Source organism: Rhinoderma darwinii, chromosome 6 (assembly GCF_050947455.1).
Source record: "Rhinoderma darwinii isolate aRhiDar2 chromosome 6, aRhiDar2.hap1, whole genome shotgun sequence".
NCBI classification, from domain to species: Eukaryota; Metazoa; Chordata; class Amphibia; order Anura; family Rhinodermatidae; genus Rhinoderma; species Rhinoderma darwinii.
This window is the reverse complement of record NC_134692.1, coordinates 10,587,876-10,612,738: the sequence shown is the minus strand read 5'-3', so window position 1 is coordinate 10,612,738 and position 24,863 is coordinate 10,587,876. Positions and strand designations below refer to the sequence as shown.

Here is a 24,863-nt window from a genome sequence, read left to right as displayed (position 1 = left end):
CAAATAATACCTCCACATAGTGACTGAATAATACCTCCACATCATGATCACATATTACCAACACATAGTAACTGAATAATACCACCACACTATGCCCACATACGATTACTGAATAATACCGCCACCCCATAACCACAGTGACTGAATAATACCGCCATACTGTTACTGAATAATACCTCCACATCATGATCACATATTACCAACACATAGTAACTGAATAATACCACCACACTATACCCACATACGGTTACTGAATAATACCGCCACCCCATAACCAGTGACTGAATAATCCCCCCATACTGTTACTGAATAATACCGCCACACCATAACCACATAGTGACTGAATAATACCCCCATACTGTTACTGAATAATACCACCACACCATAACCACAGTGACTGAATAATACCCCCATACTGTTACTGAATAATACCACCACATCATAACCACATAGTGACTGAATAATGCCCCCCATACTGTTACTGAATAATACCACCACACCATAACCACATAGTGACTGAATAATACCCCCATAGTGTTACTGAATAATACCTCCACACCATGACCACAGTGACTGAATAATACCCCCATACTGTTACTGAATAATACCGCCACACCATAACCACATAGTGACTGTATAATACCCCCATACTGTTACTGAATAATACTGCCACACCATAACCACATAGTGACTGAATAATACCCCATACTGTTACTGAATAATACCCCCACACCATAACCACAGTGACTGAATAATACCACCATACTGTTACTGAATAATACCTCCACACCATAACCACATAGTGACTGAATAATACCCCCATACTGTTACTGAATAATACCACCACACCATAACCACATAGTGACTGAATAATACCCCCATACTGTTACTGAATAATACCCCCATACTGTTACTGAATAATATCCCCATACTGTTACTGAATAATACCTCCACACCATAACCACATAGTGACTGAATAATACACCATACTGTTACTGAATAATACCCCCACACCATAACCACATAGTGACTGAATAATACACCATACTGTTACTGAATAATACCACCACACCATAACCACATAGTGACTGAATAATACCCCCATACTGTTACTGAATAATACCTCCACACCATAACCACAGTGACTGAATAATACCTCCATACTGTTACTGTATAATACCTCCACACCATAACCACATAGTGACTGAATAATACACCATACTGTTACTGAATAATACCCCCACACCATAACCACATAGTGACTGAATAATACCCCCATACTGTTACTGAATAATACTGCCACACCATAACCACAGTGACTGAATAATACCCCCATACTGTTACTGAATAATACCACCACACCATAATCACATAGTGACTGAATAATACCCCATACTGTTACTGATTAATACCTCCACACCATAACCACAGTGACTGAATAATACCGCCATACTGTTACTGAATAATACCACCACACCATAACCACATAGTGACTGAATAATACACCATACTGTTACTGAATAATACCCCCACACCATAACCATAGTGACTGAATAATACCTCCATACTGTTACTGAATAATACCACCACACCATAATCACATAGTGACTGAATAATACCGCCATACTGTTACTGAATAATACCACCACACCATAACCACATAGTGACTGAATAATACACCATACTGTTACTGAATAATACCCCCACACCATAACCATAGTGACTGAATAATACCTCCGTACTGTTATTGAATAATACCCCCATACTGTTACTGAATAATACCTCCATACTGTTACTGAATAATACCTCCATACGGTTACTGAATAATACCACCACACCATAACCACATAGTGACTGAATAATACCCCCATAGTGTTACTAAATAATACCTCCACACCATAACCACATAGTGACTGAATAATACCCCATACTGTTACTGAATAATACCCCCATAATGTTACTAAATAATACCACCACACCATAACCACATAGTGACTGAATAATACCCCCATACTGTTACTGAATAATACCACCACACCATAACCACATAGTGACTGAATAATACCCCCATACTGTTACTGAATAATACCTCCACACCATAACCACATAGTGACTGAATAATACCCCCATACTGTTACTGAATAATACCACCACACCATGACCACAGTGACTGACTAATACCCCTATACTGTTACTGAATAATACTGCCACACCATAACCACATAGTGACTGATTAATACCATCATACAGTTACTGAATAATACCACCACATCATAACCACATAGTGACAGAATAATACCCCCCCATACTGTTACTGAATAATACCCCCACACCATAACCACATAGTGACTGAATAATACCCCCATACTGTTACTGAATAATACTGCCACACCATAACCACATAGTGACTGAATAATACCACCATACTGTTACTGAATAATACCACCACATCATAACCTCATAGTGACTGAATAATACGCCCATACTGTTACTGAATAATACCGCCACACCATAACCACATAGTGACTGAATAATACCACCATACTGTTACTGAATAATACCACCACACCATAACCACATAGTGACTGAATAATACCACCATACTGTTACTGAATAATACCGCCACACCATAACCACAGTGACTGAATAATACCTCCATACTGTTACTGAATAATACCGCCACACCATAACCACATAGTGACTGAATAATATCCCCATACTGTTACTGAATAATACCGCCACACCATAACCACATAGTGACTGAATAATACCCTCCATACTGTTACTGAATAACACCGCCACATCCTAACCACATAGTTACTGAATAATACCACCACACCATAACCACATAGTGACTGATTAATACCATCATACTGTTACTGAATAATACCGCCACACCATAACCACAGTGACTGAATAATACCCCATACTGTTACTGAATAACACCCCCACACCATAACCACAGTGACTGAATAATACCCCCATACTGTTACTGAATAATACCACCACACCATAACCACATAGTGACTGATTAATACCATCATACCGTTACTGAATAATACCGCCACACCATAACCACATAGTGACAGAATAATACCCCCCATACTGTTACTGAATAATACCTCCACACCATAACCACAGTGACTGAATAATACCTCCATACTGTTACTGAATAATACTGCCACACCATAACCACATAGTGACTGAATAATACCCCCCATACTGTTACTGAATAATACCTCCACACCATAACCACATAGTGACTGAATAATACCCCCATACAGTTACTGAATAATACCACCACACCATAACCACATAGTGACTGAATAATACCACCATACTGTTACTGAATAATACCACCACACCATAACCACATAGTGACTGAATAATACCACCATACTGTTACTGAATAATACCGCCACACCATAACCACAGTGACTGAATAATACCTCCATACTGTTACTGAATAATACCACCACACCATAACCACATAGTGACTGAATAATACCCCCATACTGTTACTGTATAATATTACCACAACATAACCACATAGTGACTGAATAATACCCCCATACTGTTACTGAATAATACCCCCACACTATAATCACATAGTGACTGAATAATACCACCATACTGTTACTGAATAATACCACCACACCATAACCACATAGTGACTGAATAATACCCCCATACTGTTACTGAATAATACCCCCACACTATAATCACATAGTGACTGAATAATACCACCATACTGTTACTGAATAATACCTCCACACCATAACCACATAGTGACTGAATAATACCCCCATACTGTTACTGAATAATACCCCCACACCATAACCAGTGACTGAATAATACCACCATACTGTTACTGAATAATACCTCCACACCATAACCACATAGTGTCTGAATAATACCCCCATACTGTTACTGAATAATACCGCCACACCATAACCACAGTGACTGAATAATACCACCATACTGTTAATGAATAATACTGCATGTGGCGGAGTATTTAAACTAGGGCTGAGGACGGAGGCCAATGTAGAAAATAAAGGGATCGTTAGGTTAGAGAGGGGTCAGACTATATTGGGGGGGGGGGGGGACAGACTGTGGGGAGAGAACTAGGCAACAAGATAAGGAGATCCTTTCATTACAAAACAGCAGTGAAAATAAAAATGCCCAAATAATGTCAAATAATCACATTTCTGATACTGAAAGTGAAACAATTAAAGGCAAGTTAAAGTGTATGTTCACAAATGCCAGAAGTCTAGAAAGCAAAATGGGGGAGCTGGAGGCCTTGGTACTGGAAGAAAATATCTATATAGTTGGTGTTGCTGAAACATGGCTGGACTCTTCACATGACTGGGCTGTAAATCTTAAGGGTTTTACACTGTTTCGGAAAGACAGGGCGAATAGGAAAGGTGGTGGTGTATGTCTGTATGTGAGAAGTGATCTGAAGGTGGTGGTGTATGTCTGTATGTGAGAAGTGATATGAAGGTGGTGGTGTATGTCTGTATATGAAAAGTGATATGGAGGCGGTGGTGTATGTCTGTATGTGAGTAGTGATATGGAGGCGGTGGTGTATGTCTGTATGTGAGAAGTGATATGGAGGCGGTGGTGTATGTCTGTATGTGAGTAGTGATATGGAGGCGGTGGTGTATGTCTGTATGTGAGTAGTGATATGGAGGCGGTGGTGTATGTCTGTACGTGAGAAGTGATATGAAGGCGGTGGTGTATGTCTGTACGTGAGAAGTGATATGAAGGTGGTGGTGTATGTCTGTATATGAGAAGTGATATGAAGGCGGTGGTGTATGTCCGTATGTAAGAAGTGATAAGAAGGCAGTGGTGTATGTCCGTATGTAAGAAGTGATAAGAAGGTGGTGGTGTATGTCTGTATCTGAGAAGTGATATGAAGGCGGTGGTGTATGTCTGTATGTGAGAAGTGATATGAAGGTGGTGGTGTATGTCTGTATGTGAGAAGTGATATGAAGGTGAGTGTGAATGAGACATTAGTGGGTGAAGATTGTGAGGAGGTTGAAACCTTGTGGATGGAATTACAAAGGGAGGTAAACACTGAAAAAAATTACTTTTGGTGTAATCTATAGACCCCCCCAATATAACTGAGATGGATGGTCAGCTATATAAACAGATGGAGCGGGCTGCACAGGCGGGTACTGTAGTGATAATGGGAGATTTTAATTTCCGGGATATTAATTGGTGTCATGGCTCGGCTTCAACAGCAAAGGGGAGACATTTCCTCAACCTGTTGCAGGAAAATTTTATGGGCCAGTTTGTGGAAGACCCGACTAGAGGTGAAGCTCTGTTGGATCTGGTCATTTTTAATAATGCAGAGCTTGTTGGGAACGTCAATGTTTGTGAAAACCTCGGTAACAGTGATCATAATATAGTTACATTTTACCTATACTGTAAAAAACAAACACAGGCTGGGAGGGCAAAAACACTTAATTTTAAGAAGGCCAATTTCCCCAGGATGAGGGCTGCAATTCAGGATATGGACTGGGAAGAACTAATGTCAAATAATGGGACAAATGATAAATGGGAGATTTTCAAATCTACTTTGGGTAATTATAGTGCAAAATGTATTCCTATAGGTAACAAGTATAAACGACTAAAATTAAACCCCACATGGGTAAAAAGGGCAATACGTGACATAAAAAGGGCATTTGAAAAATACAAATCTGAGGGTACAGCTGTAGCCTTTATAAAATATTATATATTTGTACTGCCCCATATGTATAAAAGATGGCTGGACCATTGCACTTAACAAGCATTTTTTGCATTTTGTCTCATTTCCTCATAGATTGTAAGCTCTTGCGAGCAGGGTCCACACCAGTGTTCCCTATAAGGTGCGCGGCTGCGCACCTTCCACGGTCCACCCGCTCACTAAAGTTTAAATCCCGCGCAGTGTCACGGGCGGATACAGTGGCATCGCTAGCACCAGAGGGGGCTCCGGTGCTAGCGACAGCCACATTCACTTGTATGTGCGTCCCCAGGATGTGCGTCCCTGTGTCTCTGACATGTTCATAAAGGGGGTTTTATAGAGGATGATTAATCGGGCAGATAATTAGTTCATATAACGCTCATTGCCGATAATTGCGCTGTGTAAACAGGCAGCGATCAATAGCAACGAGCAAACGCCGGATCATCTGCTGGTCGTATTGTTTTAAAAATGTGAAATATTATCGTTGTCGGCGGCGCATCTTGGTGTGTAAACAGGGAGACGCGCTGCCGACATGATAATAATGTATGGGGACCAGCGATCGGAGTAACAACCGCTCACCCCATCCATAGCCCCGTGTGACAGGAGCAAACAAGCGCCGATCAATGATGCCCCTGCACCAGCCGACTGTCGGCCGGCGTAAAAGGGCCTCAACTTAGATGTGATCGATTACATATGGATCCTGCATGTCAAAAAGACACGTAGGACCCGCAGCCACTGAACCAGTCAGGTCTGTGGGACTGACATATTCCGGTCATAGCGAAGGATACAGCTGCTCTGTTATACAGGATACAATGCAGCTGTATCTCAAAAAGTAGAACGATTTTTTAATAAAAACTATTTATAAAGATGCACCAATCACACGGATAAAATGCCTTTCAGAGGTATACGTAGCCTTTCAAGGGGTTTTCCGGGTCTTATATATAGATGGCCATCAATATCAGATCAGGGGGGGGGTCTGGCTTCCGGCACTCCCACCAATCAGCTGGTGACTATTCTGGAGAATGCACCCTGGAGCATCCACCTGTAGAAAAGTCTATACCTCCTCGCGGGGGTTAAGGGTGAATACCAGAGGATCACTTAGACTCCGCTCCATTGCAGCCAGCGCCAAACGGCCAAATTACAGCTTAGAGAATCCGCATCTCCGGTACGTGACAATGACAATAATCAAATAAGGGACCACATGCCGGTATTCTCCCATTTTCCATCTCATCGGGATTCTAAGAAAGTTGGGTGACTTTTGTGGTAGTCCTGATGGAAGCCATATTAGTGTCTATCCAGCTTTCCTAGAGTCTAATGGTAAATCTGTACAGGAGCGGGTGATGTATCGCTGAATAAATAGGCAGATTTGCCGCTCAGGGGTCTGGGAAAGCTGGGTTACAACAATCCCTGTCCGAGATTTAATGGCAGCCACGTTGCTTATCACCCAGCTTTCCCAGAAACAGATATGACTAACAAATAACGAGGATTCCTGCCGGACGAGTTACACAGCAATGAGTTAAGGGGGTGGACTCTGGGCTGGCAGATTATTTAGTGTTACGTACCTTAGAGGAAACACTCAGTTCTGCGAAATGATAGGAACCTGGCTGGGCAGGGGAGCCCGCTCCATGCTGCAGACCTCACACCGGCTACCTGCGGCCAGGTACAAGGCTTCTCTGGGGGTCTCACAGGTGCAGGTCGATCGTGAGAGACTAAAAACTATGGACGACCTACCCGGCCCCAGCCAAGTGGAATCACTGTACTGGATTTTCTTAAGGGGATATATCTCCTATATACATGAACTGGAGGTAAGAGAATCACAGCCCGCATGGAAAATCATTCCAATTATTGCATGGTCTGCCCCTTTAAGGATCGGCCCCCTAAGCGTCATACATAAATGCCAACTTTTGAGAATGGGGAACCAGGGAGATTCCAAAGCAAAGTTTTCTCCTTATGCCCAACACATTTATATAGGAGACGCCCCAACCTACAGCCTTTCAATGGCAAATAGTACATATGACCCCCTTCAGCACACCCCAAAAATAATACAAATTACATACCAGGCCTGATAAATAAAGATATAGACCCCAACTTTTATACAGACATCAGACACCCCCTGTATACAGACCCCAGACCCCCCCTGTATACAGACCCCAGGCCAGAACTCCCCTATATACAGACCAGAACCAAAACCATCCCTTTATAGACCTCAGACCCGACGTTCAGCGATCCGCCTCTCCCCGTGCGTTGCTGCCCGGAGAGGAGTATGTGAGGTACTCGGAAGATATGTCGGCTCTTCCGGGGGTCCAGGAGATCTCCCCTTTTTCTAGAAGTCTCCTGCACATTTTGGGAGAGTTGGCAAGTATGTGCAGCGGCGGCCTTTATACGGGGCACAAAGTACATTATAGCGCAATTTGTTGCTATGGTTAATATTAAATCATAAATGGATTACTCATCTTCTGAAGAAATTCAATAGTGACAATTCGGCAATGTTTAGAAGTTATACAATTTTTTTTTTAAAAGGAAACAGTCAGCAGGACCGGTTTCCTTTAACTGTGGGAATCAGTAAAATGTTGTATTAAAGCTGAACTAGAGAGCGCAATTGTATCCAATAAATAGTCCCCAAAGTGGCAGTCAGAAGAAGCAGCCCCCGGCACTATCCTCCAGCTCTGCTGAGGGGCTGAGGACTCGCACAGGAAATTCTTAGGGCTTATTCACACATTGCGGTTTTGTCTAGTTTTAAATACTAACACAGATTTTTATGAGGCATATCCAAATGTACAAACATGCACACATTCAAATACATAAATACACACACCTAAGTACACACATGTATATGCACCCATACAGACACACATACATACACATAAGTACACACATGTATACACACCCATATCCCTAAGTACACACATGTATACACACCCATATCCCTAAGTACACACATGTATACACACCCATACAGGCACACATACATACACACACACACACGTGTATACACACCCACATACACCTAAGTACACACGTGTATACACACTCATACAGACACACATTCGTACCCCTAAGTCACACGTTTGAACATACAGACATGTACCGGATTTGCCTGACAAAATATCCGCTGCAAATCTGGAGGTGATCCAAAAGGAAATTCGCAATGGCAAATTAGTACCAAATCATGCGGGATTGGTGCCGATTTGCTTGTGATTTTCCATTGCTCTAAATAGATAAGTAGTATTTTTTTGGGGGGTCATTCTCACTTCCCTTGGCGCTTCTGTAGCGTCATGGCCGTGCTCCCTCATTTCAGTGTGATTGGTACAACTTTCAAATTCGTTTTTATTAAAAATTATTTTTACTTTTTGAGATACAGCTGCTTTGTATCTTGTATACAGGGAGCTCCCCCTAGTGGTGGCAGCAGGCAGTCTGCATTTCATCATGGAACTCAATGGCCACGTAAAGAAAAGCAGAGAATTTGGTGCTCTGTATCTGAAAAACCGGAGATCCGACAATTATAAAAATATATGAATTAAATCTTGGGCCTATTTAGATGACAATCTAGGTACACGGTAAATGCATTTAAATAACCACAAAAAATCCCCTATAGTAAAAAGTTACCTGTAATTACACGCCCTTGAGTCGTCGTCTTCTGTCAAATTGTTGGAAAAAAATGATATCCTTCTGTGTCTTAGTTATATCTGTTCCTGGAAAAGCTGGGTGAAATCCACATTACCATTATTACAGATCTCACAAGAGTTTTTGCCCCACTTTCCTAGGAGTCCTGAATGGCAAATCCCCCTATTTATATGGTGGGGTGAAGATGGAATATATCGCTGCTTAACTAGGCAGTTTTTTCTGTTCAGGAATCTGGGAAAGCTGGGTGATATTGCCTGTGCGCGATCAAAAACACAAAGTCATTCATTTATAACGACATTACATGGCAGACGGCCAGCAGCTTCTATGTACATAAGAATGCTATTTATTGATGTTTTCCGGGGTAAAAAGGGCAGCGGCGGAGCGTGAAGAGGGCAGCCCAGGATAAGACTGTCACATCCTGCCCTGGGATGCCCTCCTGACTAAGGGTGACCAGGGTTGTGTGTCAAACTTTAGGGCCCCTTATTCAGGGTACCTGGGCTCCAGGTGTTTCTTGGAAGCCGCTAAGCGCATGAGCTGTCTTAGGCCTCCTGCATACGACCATAGTGGTGTGCACAGGCCGTGATTTGCGGCTCGGACAGCCGTGAAGTGTCACCTGCGGTCGCCCAGAAAATCGCGGGCCGTGCACATGGCATTAATTTCTATGAGGGCCGCAAAACACGGCCGTAGTAACTCATCCGTTCTTTTTGCGGACCAGGATCCTGGGCAATGCACTGGCCGTGGAAACCACAGTCGTGTGCATGGGCCCATTGAAATGAATGGGGCTGCAATTCACTAGCAGAGTTGCGGGTGAATTGCGGCCGCAGAAATACTTTAATGGGCATGGGGCCAAAGGTCTGTGATTACGGCACGGACGGGTCACGGGGTGTCATCCGTAATCACAGACAGTGCACACACAAGCATTCATTCATTTCAATGAGCCCCATATAATGACAGGTTCTATTTTTTTTGCGGCCCGGGCAGTGCCCGTCGTGTGCACTGGCTCATAGGAACGCATGTGTTTTATACCATCTGCAATCGTGGTTCCGCAATAGTATACGGCCGCAAGACTGCAGTCGTTTGCATGACGCTTTAAGGATGGGATGGTTGTTGGAGATTCCCCAGGAGGTGAAGATTTTTTTTCAGGGGAACCCTCATAGTAAAACAGTTGGGAATTACTTTTTAGGGTGTATTCCCGCTGGGGTTTTTAGAAGTTTTATAATTTTTTTAAGTGAAATTCCTAGTACAATTTGACTTACTTTTCACGCACGGCTTATTTCCGTAGAAGTTTTTCCAGGGACATTTCCTAGGACTGTCCAAAAAAAATCCAGAAAGGATCGAGGACTAAACATTACCTTTCTCCATTCTCTAGGATCATTCATATTGGGGTCTTTTCACTATTACCATTTATCACCTATCCACAGGATGTTGGATTAATGGGGGTCCGACTGCTGGGACCCCAATGACAGCCGACAAACAGCCACGTTCGGGAGCAGTTGTATGGGGTTCGCTCACTCGGCTACGTCCATATTTCCCATAGTCTTCTATACGCTCGGCCATCTCTCTATACATCTCCTCTCCGCTGCGGCCGTCCATAGGAAGAGGACCGGCCAGGTATTGGGGGTTACCAGTCTATAACACTTGGGGTGTATATGTATCCCATAAAGCACTATTATATCCGAGTGTATGACTAATGCCACGACTCAGGCAGGTTTTTCAGCGGGTGAGTAGGGACATGTTACTCCCTGGCCTGATATTTAAATTGTGGGGATGTTTTTTAAGATAAAAGAAAAAAAGAAGTACGGACCCATGTGGGTAACTAATATTGGCAGCCATCGCATGGTTAATATAGCCAGTCCTCACCTCCTGGAGAGCCTATTGAAACAAGAAGGAAAGTATCCGATGAGGGTGGACAAAAATCTGTGGAAGAAACACCGGGACCTCAGGGGACACTCCTATGGACCACTAACTGAGTGAGTATGAGCCCAGCTGCGGGTTTAGGGCACTGGATGTGGAGCTTACCCACTTACCTAAGCCAGGGAATACGGACAGGTTCCGTATTTACCCATCAATGAGGATCGGAGACTTCCACCACCACCTTCATGCGTATTGAAGGTAGGATAGTCCAACAGGCTAGCACACTACTCAATGTAATCCTGCCCCCTGCATATAGTCCCCGCCTCTCCTATTGACAGCCACTCCCTATTTAAAATAGGAGCGGCTGTCAAATGACAGCTGCTTTGTTTTCACCTTTTCACTGTTAAAAAGAAAATTAAAGTTTAAACCACTGCATGCCAGGAAGGGACTAGGGTAAGGGCCAGTTCACACAGAGTTCTTTGACACGTATTTTGACGCGGAAACCGCATCAGAAAACGCGCCAAAAAACGGGCGAAAATGCCTTCTATTGATTTCAATGGGATGCGGAGGCGTTTTTTTCCTACAAGCAGAAAAACCGTCTCGCGGGAAAAAGAAGGGACATGCCCTATCTTCGGGCGTTTACGCTTCTGACCTCCCATTGACATCAATGGGAGGCAGAAGAAGCGTATTTCGCGGCATCTTTTTGCCCGTGGCGCTCAATGGCCGCGGGCAAAAAAATGGCGACAGGCGGAGCAAAAGTCTGCCTCAAAATTCCAAACGGAATTTTGAGGCAGATTTTCCTCCTGAAAAAAACTCTGTGTGAACCCAGCCTAAGACTTGGGACAACAAACCACCGGAAATCAAGGACTAAGGACCTATGGGGCAGATGTACTATGACAAACCCGCAAGAATTCTGATGCAAATTGTGCCAAAAAACTGGCGTACATGACGTGCGCCAGATTTCTTATATGTTTTAGACAATTTTGCGCCTTTCAAAAGTGTCTAGAAAAGTGGGCGTGGCTAAGTAACGTTCTAGAATGCGCCAAAATTATCTATAACTTGCTCACAATTTTTCCACAAAATACTGGTCTAAGCTAAACAAGAGGTTGCGTAAGTTAGAGGAAAGTGTCTAACATGTCGCAAAATCTATCACACAGCGTGCGCCATTCTGATACAATTGGCGCATCTATGGCCTGTCTTTTTTAGGTTTACGCAGCCTTTATTTTAGAAAATTTTAATAAATCTGCCCCTATATCCTCTGGCTATGCCATAAACGATTATGTTGGTAAATCCCATCTCAGACACATATATATATAAATATCTGATAGACGCGGATCCGAGCTCTGGTGGAGGCCAGAGTTCCCCCGACCCCCCAACCCATCTGTGGAGGCGCATTCGCAGGTGGAGTGTTAATGAAGAGGTGGCCACGCATGTTCACGGTTTTGTTCATTTACTTCTATGGGGGTTATGGAAATGGTCAAGCAAGCCTTGGCACGTACTGGCGTCACTGTTGAGACCACTAAAGGTCACAGTGGTTACGTGCTGGTCACATGTATTAAAAATCGTTGTAACTATGGTTGGTTTCAGTGGGCCACACCCACGGTGGGAAATCGTAAATTTCACGTCGAGGTGTGAGGAGCAAATTGACTTCAGTAACCCTTTAATTATGCATTTGTTTCCGTGTATAGGGAGGGACATCAGTGGCAGACATTGCGCTCAATACTCAACAAGAAGATGCTGAAACCCACCGAGGCAGCGCACTATGCGGACTCCCTAAACGAGGTGATCCCTGATCTGTTCAACAAGATCCAGGAGCTGAGAGCAGAAAGTCCGTCGGGGCTTACGGTTGAAAATGTCGCCAGTTTGATGTATAAATTTGCCTTTGAAAGTAAGTTCAGAGCGTCACCATTCATTAAAAAACATCCGAAAACGATCGACTAAATTTACTCATAAGATGATTTGTACACGTTTAGGTATTTGTACGGTGATATTTGAGACTCGCGTCGGATGTTTAAAAAAAGAGATTCCAGAGGAGACCCAGAAATTCATAAATTCTATCGCCATAATGCTAGAAAGTCAGAATGTCGTAGAACGGCTACCAGTCTGGGCCAGAGACTTCCTGCCATACTGGGGACGGTTTGTGGAATCCTGGGATATAATATTTAATTATGGTAAGTGACGTTCAATGGTGAAAACCACACAAAAAAAACATAATGTGGGATTGTGGGTAATTTAGAAAAATCAAACAAATTACGGTCAATTTTTTTTAAATACTTGATTATTTTTATTAATTAAAATGAACCATTATAATCTGAAAAATGAAAGAAAAAATGTTAGAATATTTTTGGAAAAAATTTCCTAAAAAAATATTGTATCCAAAAAGTTTTATCACACATGCCATTTGAAAAAAAATATATATTTTTTTTTTATAAATTCCATGGATTTTTAGGGACAAAATTAATTAAGAAAAAAATAAAGGACATTGAAGGACGTTTAGATCGTGGTGAGGACCTGGGGGGAGCTTATCTCACAAACCTGCTTACCAATGGAAATCTGGATGTGAAGGAGGTGTACGGGGCAATGCCGGAGCTGCTGCAAGCCGGCGTGGACACGGTTTGTGATATTTGGATGGTTATCGTAGATCCTAAATGCATTCCCTGCAACTGTCCCATTTTTTGCGGGATTGTCTTGCGAAATAGACCCCGAAGTATGAAAATGGATAGGAAGATTTGCGCAGTTAATCAGTGATCGATCCCCTGGTCTGGTATAGCTGCCTCACAACTGCCCCTTGTGGTAGCCGTAGTAGCCCCTAACGGGGAGCAATTCCAACTCCATCTTTAAGTTTTAATTTCTCGCCTTATTCCAGACATCTAATACCCTGACATGGGGTTTATATCAATTGGCAAAAAACCCTGCGATCCAGCAGTCTCTGTATGAGGAGGTGATCCAAGTTATTCCTGATGATCATATTCCAGGTATTGTCGATATTTCTAAAATGCCCCTGCTGAAAGCAGTTGTCAAGGAAACCCTGCGGTGAGTATATGAAACAGGTGCGGCACTTCTGACAAACTTTGCATAAATCAATAGTATAAGTAAATATATACTCCTCAACATTGAAATTGCAACACCAAGAAGGATGAGCCGTAATGTTCAGCAAATGGAGGAAGTCGCAGGTGTCGCTCAGATCTGCAAATGATCAAATTTTCAAGCACCGAGCTCCAATCTGTGGCGTGTGGGGGAAGGGGCATAAAAGCCAGATTGAACGCAACGTTTTTTAGCCACATGAAACCTCAAAAATCAAAAAATTTGGCGTCACATCCCAAGCCTAGGGCGGCAACCAGTATCCACACAAACAATCAAAATGCTTTCGCATGGCGTTGGGCTACGAGCCAGACGTCCAGCTACAGGTGTTCCATTGACCACACGCCACTGCTACCAAAGGCTGTCATGGTGCACAGCAAGACGGCAATGGGGGAGGGAGTGGAGGTCTATCTTCTTCAGCGCTGAGTCTCGCCTTTGCCTGGGACGCAATAATAGCAGAGATTGATCTGGAGACCACGTGGGCAATGCCATAAAGAGGCCTTCACAGGGGAACGTCACACTGGTCCTACTCCCAGGATTATGGTATGGGGTGGCATAATGTGCGGTAGCCGGACCTCAGTTATACTAACAGCTCGGCCTTACATTGATTTTTTATCATTTGCATATCATTAACATGTCTATCCATCCTGTGGTCTGCACAATTCCAAAACTGTTTCTTCTTGGTGTTGGAATTTTAATGTTGAGGAGCGTAAGAAACTTTGTAATATATCTTATTAGAGAAAAATGGCATTCTCCACTTATCAAGCTTTGAATTTCAACACGCCCGATCCTTTTGTTCGATACCAGATAAGCCGCAGCCTCTTTCTTCCTTCTCCTTATTGAGTGGCGTGTGCATGTGTATGGGGAAGTTGGAAGGAATAGCTGTTGGCCAAATGGTCGTTCGGCGAACAGCTATCTAAAGGGTACGGCCAGAATTAGACAAGACGGCTTCTCAGCTCACTGAAGGATCAGCTGCCCATAGAAGTCTATTGAGAGGGGAGGAGCAGAGTGAGAGAGAGGCAGATATATCACTACTAGAAGCTGCAGAAACATCCGTGTGTCTATCTTACACCCATGCTGGATTCACAGCTACACTGCTCATTACTGCTATATGTCATCCATGCTGCTGCTGCTTCTACTAAGCGGAATACCCCTTTACAAAAAGAGCAGCTACAGCTGTGTCCTATTAGGACAGATGGATGTCATAGAGGGGGTCTAGAGTGGAAGGGGCCCACCTTTATGACATGCATTTTCCCCATAGGACATGTGGACAGGGGTTGTTCCAGATGAGACATCAACGTTGAATTTGAACCAACAAAAAACGTTGATATTTCTTTTTATATATTTTTTTTAAAACAGGTTGTATCCAGTGGTTCCAGAGAATGGCAGAGTTATAGTGGAGAAGGATGTAGTTGTAGGCGGCTACAAGTTTCCCAAAAATGTACGTTTTTGAAAAATCGGCATAAAAAAAATATATAAAAAATAAATAACTATATATATATATAATGAGCCACGCTCATGGTCTACTTTGTAACACAGCAATATAGAGGTAAATGTACTTGTTTATTTCAGACACAGTTCATCCTCTGCCACTATGTGCTCTCCAGAGATGAGACCAGTTTTCCGGAACCAGACAGATTTCTCCCAGGGAGGTGGCTGAGGAGCGAGGGTAGAAAGCATCACCCCTTCAGCTCCATACCCTTTGGCTTTGGGGTTAGAGGATGTTTAGGACGACGGGTGGCTGAGCTTGAAATGCACTTGGCACTTTCTCAGGTGAGAAATCCAGAATAAATTGTAATAATAAATAAGTTAAAAGTAACAAACCTAAAATAGACCATCACAGCGCAAAAATGTTCTTAACATTTACCCCACAAAATAGTATGGGGTAAAACTGTGCTAGTGAAAATTTTTAATATTATGTAATGTAATAATAAGCGATTTTATTTAAATAATTATTTTGAAAATATTAATCTAATAATTATAATCATTTGCTATATGGTCATAACTCCCGTAAACACTGGCGTAAATACGGGTCCGGTGTCACCAGTATTCCACCAGTATTTACGGACACGTTTTCTCTGCACTAATCGGCAGCCCCTTCTCTCTATCAGTGCTGGATAGAGGGAAGGGGCAGCCCTTTCGAGCAGAGTTTCCGCAGCGATTGAAAGTAAAAGTTGTTCATACGTACCCCGGCCGTTGTCTCGCGACGCGTCCCTCTTTTGACATCCAGTCCGACCTCCCTGGATGACGTGGCAGTCCATGTGACCGCTGCAGCCTGTGATTGGCTGCAGCGGTCACATGGGATGAAACGTCATCCTCGGAGGCCGGACTGGAGGAAGAAGAAGGGAGTTCTGGGTAAGTTAAGTTTTAATACTATTAACTCCTGCGGTAGTCACTGTCCTGGGTGCTGAAACAGTTACTACCGATCAGTTAACTCTTTCAGCACCCTGGACAGTGACTATCCCGACATCGCCTAGCAACGCTCCCGTAATTACGGGTGCACAAATGTAGCCACCCGTAATTACGGGAGCCCCATTGACTTCTATGAGCCTGCCCGTGCTTTTATTACAGCCTGAAATAGGACATGCTATATTTTTCAACGGCATGGGCACCTTCCCGTAAGCATACGGGAAGGTACCCGTGGCCAATAGAAGTCTATGGGCTCGTAATTACGGGTGTTTACGTTCATGTGCATGGGGCCTTAGAGCCATAACCACAGGGCCCTAGATTGAATTAATAGAACATTTTAGGGTAAACGGGTGTCTCGCGGCCGTAATTGAGAGGCCAAAACGTGTCTGCATTATGACTGTCTGAGATCGGCTGCATTGGCGTTTATCCGTTTTGTTGCTTCAGACCTTTTTGTAAAAGTGATGACAGGAAGTGCGGCCATATTGATTGTCGCATTTGAATTAGTGTCTCAGAAACGAATTAAAATGGTCACTTTGTTTTTCATGGAACATGTCGACAGAATTACAGTTCACCATAAGTTGCTGAGAAAATAATTCAAGTGACAAACAATACGGCCATTGTCACTTTCACAAAACAGAAAATGCCAATATCTCTATAAGTAGATTAAACGTTCTTATGCAAGCTTGTGGTTTGGATGGAAAGGGGTTACCCCATTAAAGGGGTCGTTTAACGAAGACCCCTCCTTTTTAAAATAAAGCAAGCCTGGCGATCAACGGTGATCACTGAGGGAAACTCCCACCAGCTTTACATTTTCCCTGCAGCGGCCACTACTGGGGAAACGTAGTATTACATGGCGGCCATTCAAATGAATGGCTGACCACGAGACACATGGATGGGCTGGGTCAGCCAGAGAGAGAGAGAGAGAGAGAGACAATATTTCTAAGAAAATCTCTGCTCTGGCAAAGGCAGTAAATACAGGGTGGCGGGACCGCTATGATGTCCATATGGCCTGGTAGGGCACTTGGGAAGGGTTCACCTTCATTGAAGATTTATGATGGTTTTTTTTTCCCCTTTAATTCCATAGCTAATAAAGAAGTTCCAGATTAGGCCTGACCCTGACCTGGGAGAAGTCCGTACCAAAAATCGCATTGTTCTTGTGTCACACAAACCAATCAACTTGCAGTTCATTGATCGCCAATAATAGACGAGGAAAATAAAACTTTCACCGATTATTCAGCAATATAACAATTCTGATGCCGGAGTGTGAAGATCTGAAGATGAATTATTAGAGGCTGTGAAAGATTTCATGATAGACTTTTCCCTGGAAATGTAGATAAATATGTTCACTGAAGGTCAAGGCAGAGTCCACTGGCAAAAAAGAATAATTAAAGGGCGATTCCAACCACAACTGATAAAAACATGATTGCCTAAATTGCAATGTAAATATGTTTCTGTTCAATACACTTTCTCCTGCACTCATAGAAGCCACTTCCTGAGCAAAGTACTTTATATGAGCTGCCAGTGGGGGCAGGAAAGGTGACAACTTCGCTCAGCACATCTTGTGCTTACAAAAGTAGTTGTCATTTAATAAACCTGTTCAGATGTGGGAATGAAATTCAGCTAAATGTCTTTACTAGACCAGCACTAAAACAATGTAGGAAAGAATATAACTACTATAATACTGCCCCCTATGTACAAGAATATAACTACTATAATACTGCTCCCTATATACAAGAATATAACTACTATAATACTGCCCCTATATACAAGAATATAACTACTATAATACTGCCCCTATATACAAGAATATAACTACTATAATACTGCCCCTATATACAAGAATATAACTACTATAATACTGCCCCCTATATACAAGAATATAACTACTATAATACTGCCCCTATATACAAGAATATAACTACTATAATACTGCCTCCTATATACAAGAATATAACTACTATAATACTGCCCCCTATGTACAAGAATAGAACTACTAGACCACTGCCCCCTATATACAAGAATATAACTACTATAATACTGCCCCTATATACAAGAATATAACTACTATAATACTGCCCCTATATACAAGAATATAACTACTATAATACTGCCCCTATATACAAGAATATAACTACTATAATACTGCCCCCTTTATACAAGAATATAACTACTATAATACTGCCCCTATATACAAGAATATAACTACTATAATACTGCCCCTATATACAAGAATATAACTACTATAATACTGCTCCTATATACAAGTATATAACTACTATAATACTGCCCCCTATATACAAGAATATAACTACTATAATACTGCTGCTATATACAAGAATATAACTACTATAATACTGCTCCTATATACAAGAATATAACTACTATAATACTACTCCTATATACAAGAATATACCTACTATAATACTGCTCCTATTCACAAGAAAATAACTACTATAATACTGCCCCCTATATACAAGAATATAACTACTATAATACTGCCCCCTATATACAAGAATATAACTACTATAATACTGCCCCTATATACAAGAATATAACTACTATAATACTGCTCCCTATATACAAGAATATAACTAATATAATACTGCTCCTATATACAAGAATATAACTACTATAATACTGCTTCTATATACAAGAATATAACTACTATAATACAGCCACTATATACAAGTATATAACTACTATAATACTCCCCCCTATATACAAGAATATAACTACTATAATACTGCCCCCTATATATAAGAATATAACGACTATAATACTGCTCCTATATACAAGAATATAACTAATATAATGCTGCCCCTATATACAAGAATATAACTACTATAATACTGCCCCCTATATACAAGAATATAACTACTATAATACTGCCCCCTATATACAAGAATATAACTACTATAATACTGCCCCCTATATACAAGAATATAACTACTATAATACTGCCCCCTATATACAAGAATATAACTACTATAATACTGCCCCTATATACAAGAATATAACTACTATAATACTACCCCTATATACAAGAATATAACTACTATAATACTGCCCCCTATATACAAGAATATACCTACTATAATACTGCCCCTATATACAAGAATATAACTACTATAATGCAAGAATATAACTACTATAATACTACCCCTATATACAAGAATATAACTACTATAATACTGCCCCCTATGTACAAGAATATAACTACTATAATACTACCCCCCATATACAAGAATATAACTACTATAATACTGCCTCTATATACAAGAATATAACTACTATAATACTGCCCCCTATGTAGAAGAATATAACTACTATAATACTACCCCCCATATACAAGAATATAACTACTATAATACTGCCCCTATATACAAGAATATAACTACTATAATACTGCCCCCCATATACAAAAATATAACTACTATAATACTGCCACCTATATACAAGAATATAACTACTATAATACTGCTCCTATATACAAGAATATAACTACTATAATACTGCCCCTATATACAAGAATATAACTACTATAATACTGCCCCCTATATACAAGAATATAGCTACTATAATACTGCTCCTATATACAAGAATATAACTACTATAATACTGCCCGTATATACAAGAATATAACTACTATAATACTGCCCCTATATACAAGAATATAACTACTATAATACTGCCCTTATATACAAGAATATAACTACTATAATACTGCCCCTATAAGCAAGAATATAACTACTATAATACTGCCCCCTATATACAAGAATATAACTACTATAATACTGCCCCCTATGTACAAGAATATAGCTACTATAATACTGCCCCCTATATACAAGACTATAACTACTATAATACTGCACCTATATACAAGAATATAACTACTATAATACTGCTCCTATATACAAGAATATAACTACTACAATACTGCCCCAATATACAAGAATATAACTACTATAATACTGCTCCTATATACAAGAATATAACTACTATAATACTGCCCCTATATACAAGAATATAACTACTATAATAGTGCCTCCTATATACAAGTATATAACTATTATAATACAGTCCCCTATATACAAGAATATAACTACTATAATACTGCCCCTATATACAAGAATATAACTACTATAATACTGCCCCTATATACAAGAATATAACTACTATAATACTGCCCCTATATACAAGAATATAACCTACTATAATACTGCCCCCTACGTACAAGAATATAACTACTATAATACTGCCCCCTATGTACAAGAATATAGCTACTATAATACTGCCCCCTATATACAAGAATATAACTACTATAATACTGCCCCTATATACGAGAATATAACTACTATAATACTGCTCCTATATACAAGAATATAACTACTATAATACTGCTCCCTATATACAAGAATATAACTACTATAATACTGCACCTATATACAAGAATATAACTACTATAATACTGCCCCTATATACAAGAATATAACTACTATAATACTGCCCCTATATACAAGAATATAACTACTATAATACTGCCCCCTATATACAAGAATATAACTACTATAATACTGCCCGCTATGTACAAGAATATAACTACTATAATACTGCCCCTATATACAAGAATATAACTACTATAAGAGTGCCTCCTATATACAAGAATATAACTATTATAATACAGTCCCCTATATACAAGAATATAACTACTATAATACTGCCCCCTATATACAAGAATATAACTACTATAATACTGCCCCCTATATACAAGAATACAACTACTAGACTACTGCCCCTATGTACAAGAATATAACTACTATAATACTGCCGCTATATACGAGAATATAACTACTATAATACTGCTCATATATACAAGAATATAACTACTATAATACTGCTCCCTATATACAAGAATATAACTACTATAATACTGCACCTATATACAAGAATATAACTACTATAATACTGCCCCCTATATACAAGAATATAACTACTATAATACTGTCCTATATACAAGAATATTACTACTATAATACTGCTACTATATACAAGAATATAACTACTATAATGCTGCCCCTATATACAAGAATATACAAGAATATAACTACTATAATACTGCTCCCATATACACAAGAATATAACTACTATAATACTGCCCCCTATATACAAGAATATAACTACTGTAATACTGCTCCCATATACACAAGAATATAACTACTATAATACTGCCCCTATATAGAAGAATATAACTACTATAATACTGTCTCCTATATACAAGAATATAACTACAATAATACTGCCCCTATATACAAGAATATAACTACTATAATACTGCCCCCTATATACAAGAATATAACTACTATAATACTGCCCCCTATATACAAGAATATAACTACTATAATACTGCTCCTATATACAAGAATATAACTACTATAATACTGCCCCCTATATACAAGAATATAACTACTATAATACTGCCCCTATATACAAGAATATAACTACTATAATACTGCCCCCTATATACAAGAATATAACTACTATAATACTGCTCCTATATACAATAATATAACTACTATAATACTGCCCCAATATACAAGAATATAACTACTATAATACTGCTCCTATATACAAGAATATAACTACTATAATACTGCCCCTATATACAAGAATATAACTACTATAATAGTGCCTCCTATATACAAGAATATAACTATTATAATACAGTCCCCTATATACAAGAATATAACTACTATAATACTGCCCCTATATACAAGAATATAACTACTATAATACTGCCCCCTATGTACAAGAATATAACTACTATAATACTGCCCCTATATATGAGAATATAACTACTATAATACTGCTCCTATATACAAGAATATAACTACTATAATACTGCTCCCTATATACAAGAATATAACTACTATAATACTGCACCTATATACAAGAATATAACTACTATAATACTGCCCCCTATATACAAGAATATAACTACTATAATACTGTCCTATATACAAGAATATTACTACTATAATACTGCTACTATATACAAGAATATAACTACTATAATGCTGCCCCTATATACAAGAATATAACTACTATAATACTATCCCTATATACAAGAATATAACTACTATAATACTGCTACTATATACAAGAATATAACTACTATAATACTGCCCCCTATGTACAAGAATAGAACTACTAGACCACTGCCCCCTATATACAAGAATATAACTACTATAATACTGCCCCTATATACAAGAATATAACTACTATAATACTGCCCCCTATATACAAGAATATAACTACTATAATACTGCCCCCTATATACAAGACTATAACTACTATAATATTGCCTCTATATACAAGAATATAACTACTATAATACTGGTCCTATATACAAGAATATAACTACGATAATACTGCCCCCTATATACAAGAATATAACTACTATAATACTGCCCCTATATACAATATAACTACTATAATACTGCCCCCTATATACAAGAATATAACTACTATAATACTGCCCCCTATATACAAGACTATAACTACTATAATACTGCCCTTATATACAAGAATATAACTACTATAATACTGCTCCCTATATACAAGAATATAACTACTATAATACTGCCCCTATATATAAGAATATAACTACTATAATACTGCTCCTATATACAAGAATATAACTACTATAATACTGCTCCCTATATACAAGAATATAACTACTATAATACTGCTCCTATATACAAGAATATAACTACTACAATACTGCTCTTATATACAAGAATATAACTACTATAATACTGCCCCTATATACAATATAACTACTATAATACTGCTCCCTATATACAAGAATATAACTACTATAATACTACTCCCTATATTAAAGAATATAACTACTATAATACTGCCCCCTATATACAAGAATATAACTACTATAATACGGATCCTATATACAAGAATATAACTACTATAATACTGCCCCCTATATACAAGAATATAACTCCTATAATACTGCCCCTATATACAAGAATATAACTACTATAATACTGCTCCTATATACAAGAATATAACTACTATAATACGGCTCCTATATACAATAATATAACTACTATAATACTGCCCCCTATATACAAGAATATAACTACTATAATACTGCCCCCTATATACAATAATATATCTACTATAATACTGTCCCCTGTATACAAGAATATAACTACTATAATACTGCCCCTATATACAAGAATATAACTACTATAATACTGCCCCCATATACAAGAATATAATTACTATAATACTGCCTCCTATATACAAGAATATAACTACTATAATACTGCCCCCTATATACAAGACTATAACTACTATAATACTGCTCCTATATACAAGAATATAACTACTATAATACTGCCCCCTATATACAAGAATATAACTACTATAATACTGCCTCCTATATACAAGAATATAACTACTATAATACTGCCCCCTATATACAAGAATATAACTACTATAATACTGCCTCCTATATACAAGAATATAACTACTATAATACTGCCCCCCTATATACAAGAATATAACTACTATAATACTGCCCCAATATACAAGAATATAACTACTATAATACTACTCCTATATACAAGAATACAACTACTATAATACTGCCCCCTATATATAAGAATATAACTACTATAATACTGCCTCCTATATACAAGAATATAACTACTATAATACTGTCCCTATATACAAGAATATAACTACTATAATACTGTCCCTATATACAAGAATATAACTACTATAATACTGCTTCCTATATACAAGAATATAACTACTATAATACTGTCCCTATATACAAGAATATAACTACTATAATACTGTCCCTATATACAAGAATATAACTACTATAATACTGCCTCCTATATACAAGAATATAAATACTATAATACTGCTCCTATATACAAGAATATAACTACTATAATACTGCCCCCTATATACAAGAATATAACTACTATAATACTGCCCCCTATATACAGGAATATAACTACTATAATACTGCCCCCTATATACAAGAATATATCTACTATAATACTGCCCCCTATATACAGGAATATAACTACTAAAATACTGCCCCCTATATACAAGAATATAACTACTATAATACTGC

The 24,863-nt window shown here is 39.3% G+C and overlaps 1 protein-coding gene across 1 annotated transcript; it reads left to right on the top strand.

Annotated features, from left to right (window-relative positions):
- The first annotated feature begins 7,296 nt into the window (after positions 1-7,296).
- Positions 7,297-18,177, top strand: LOC142655223 (sterol 26-hydroxylase, mitochondrial-like). Its single transcript, XM_075829109.1, has 9 exons — positions 7,297-7,530; positions 11,129-11,319; positions 12,892-13,091; positions 13,177-13,374; positions 13,653-13,816; positions 14,070-14,236; positions 15,644-15,725; positions 15,857-16,057; positions 17,778-18,177. The coding sequence occupies exons 1-9, from the start codon at positions 7,315-7,317 to the stop codon at positions 17,892-17,894; spliced, it is 1,536 nt and encodes a 511-aa protein (XP_075685224.1). The 5' UTR covers positions 7,297-7,314; the 3' UTR covers positions 17,895-18,177.
- The last annotated feature ends 6,686 nt before the right edge of the window (positions 18,178-24,863 follow it).

What these genes read in the sequence shown, in the direction of transcription:
- LOC142655223 (XM_075829109.1), top strand. Translation starts at nt 7,315, where the DNA reads ATGATAGGAACCTGGCTGGGCAGGGGAGCCCGCTCCATGCTGCAGACC. An exon ending in CCTATATACATGAACTGGAG is followed by an intron (nt 7,531 to 11,128) that starts GTAAGAGAATCA and finishes ATGTTTTTTAAG; the next exon opens with ATAAAAGAAAAAAAGAAGTA. An exon ending in GTTGTCAAGGAAACCCTGCG is followed by an intron (nt 14,237 to 15,643) that starts GTGAGTATATGA and finishes TTTTTAAAACAG; the next exon opens with GTTGTATCCAGTGGTTCCAG.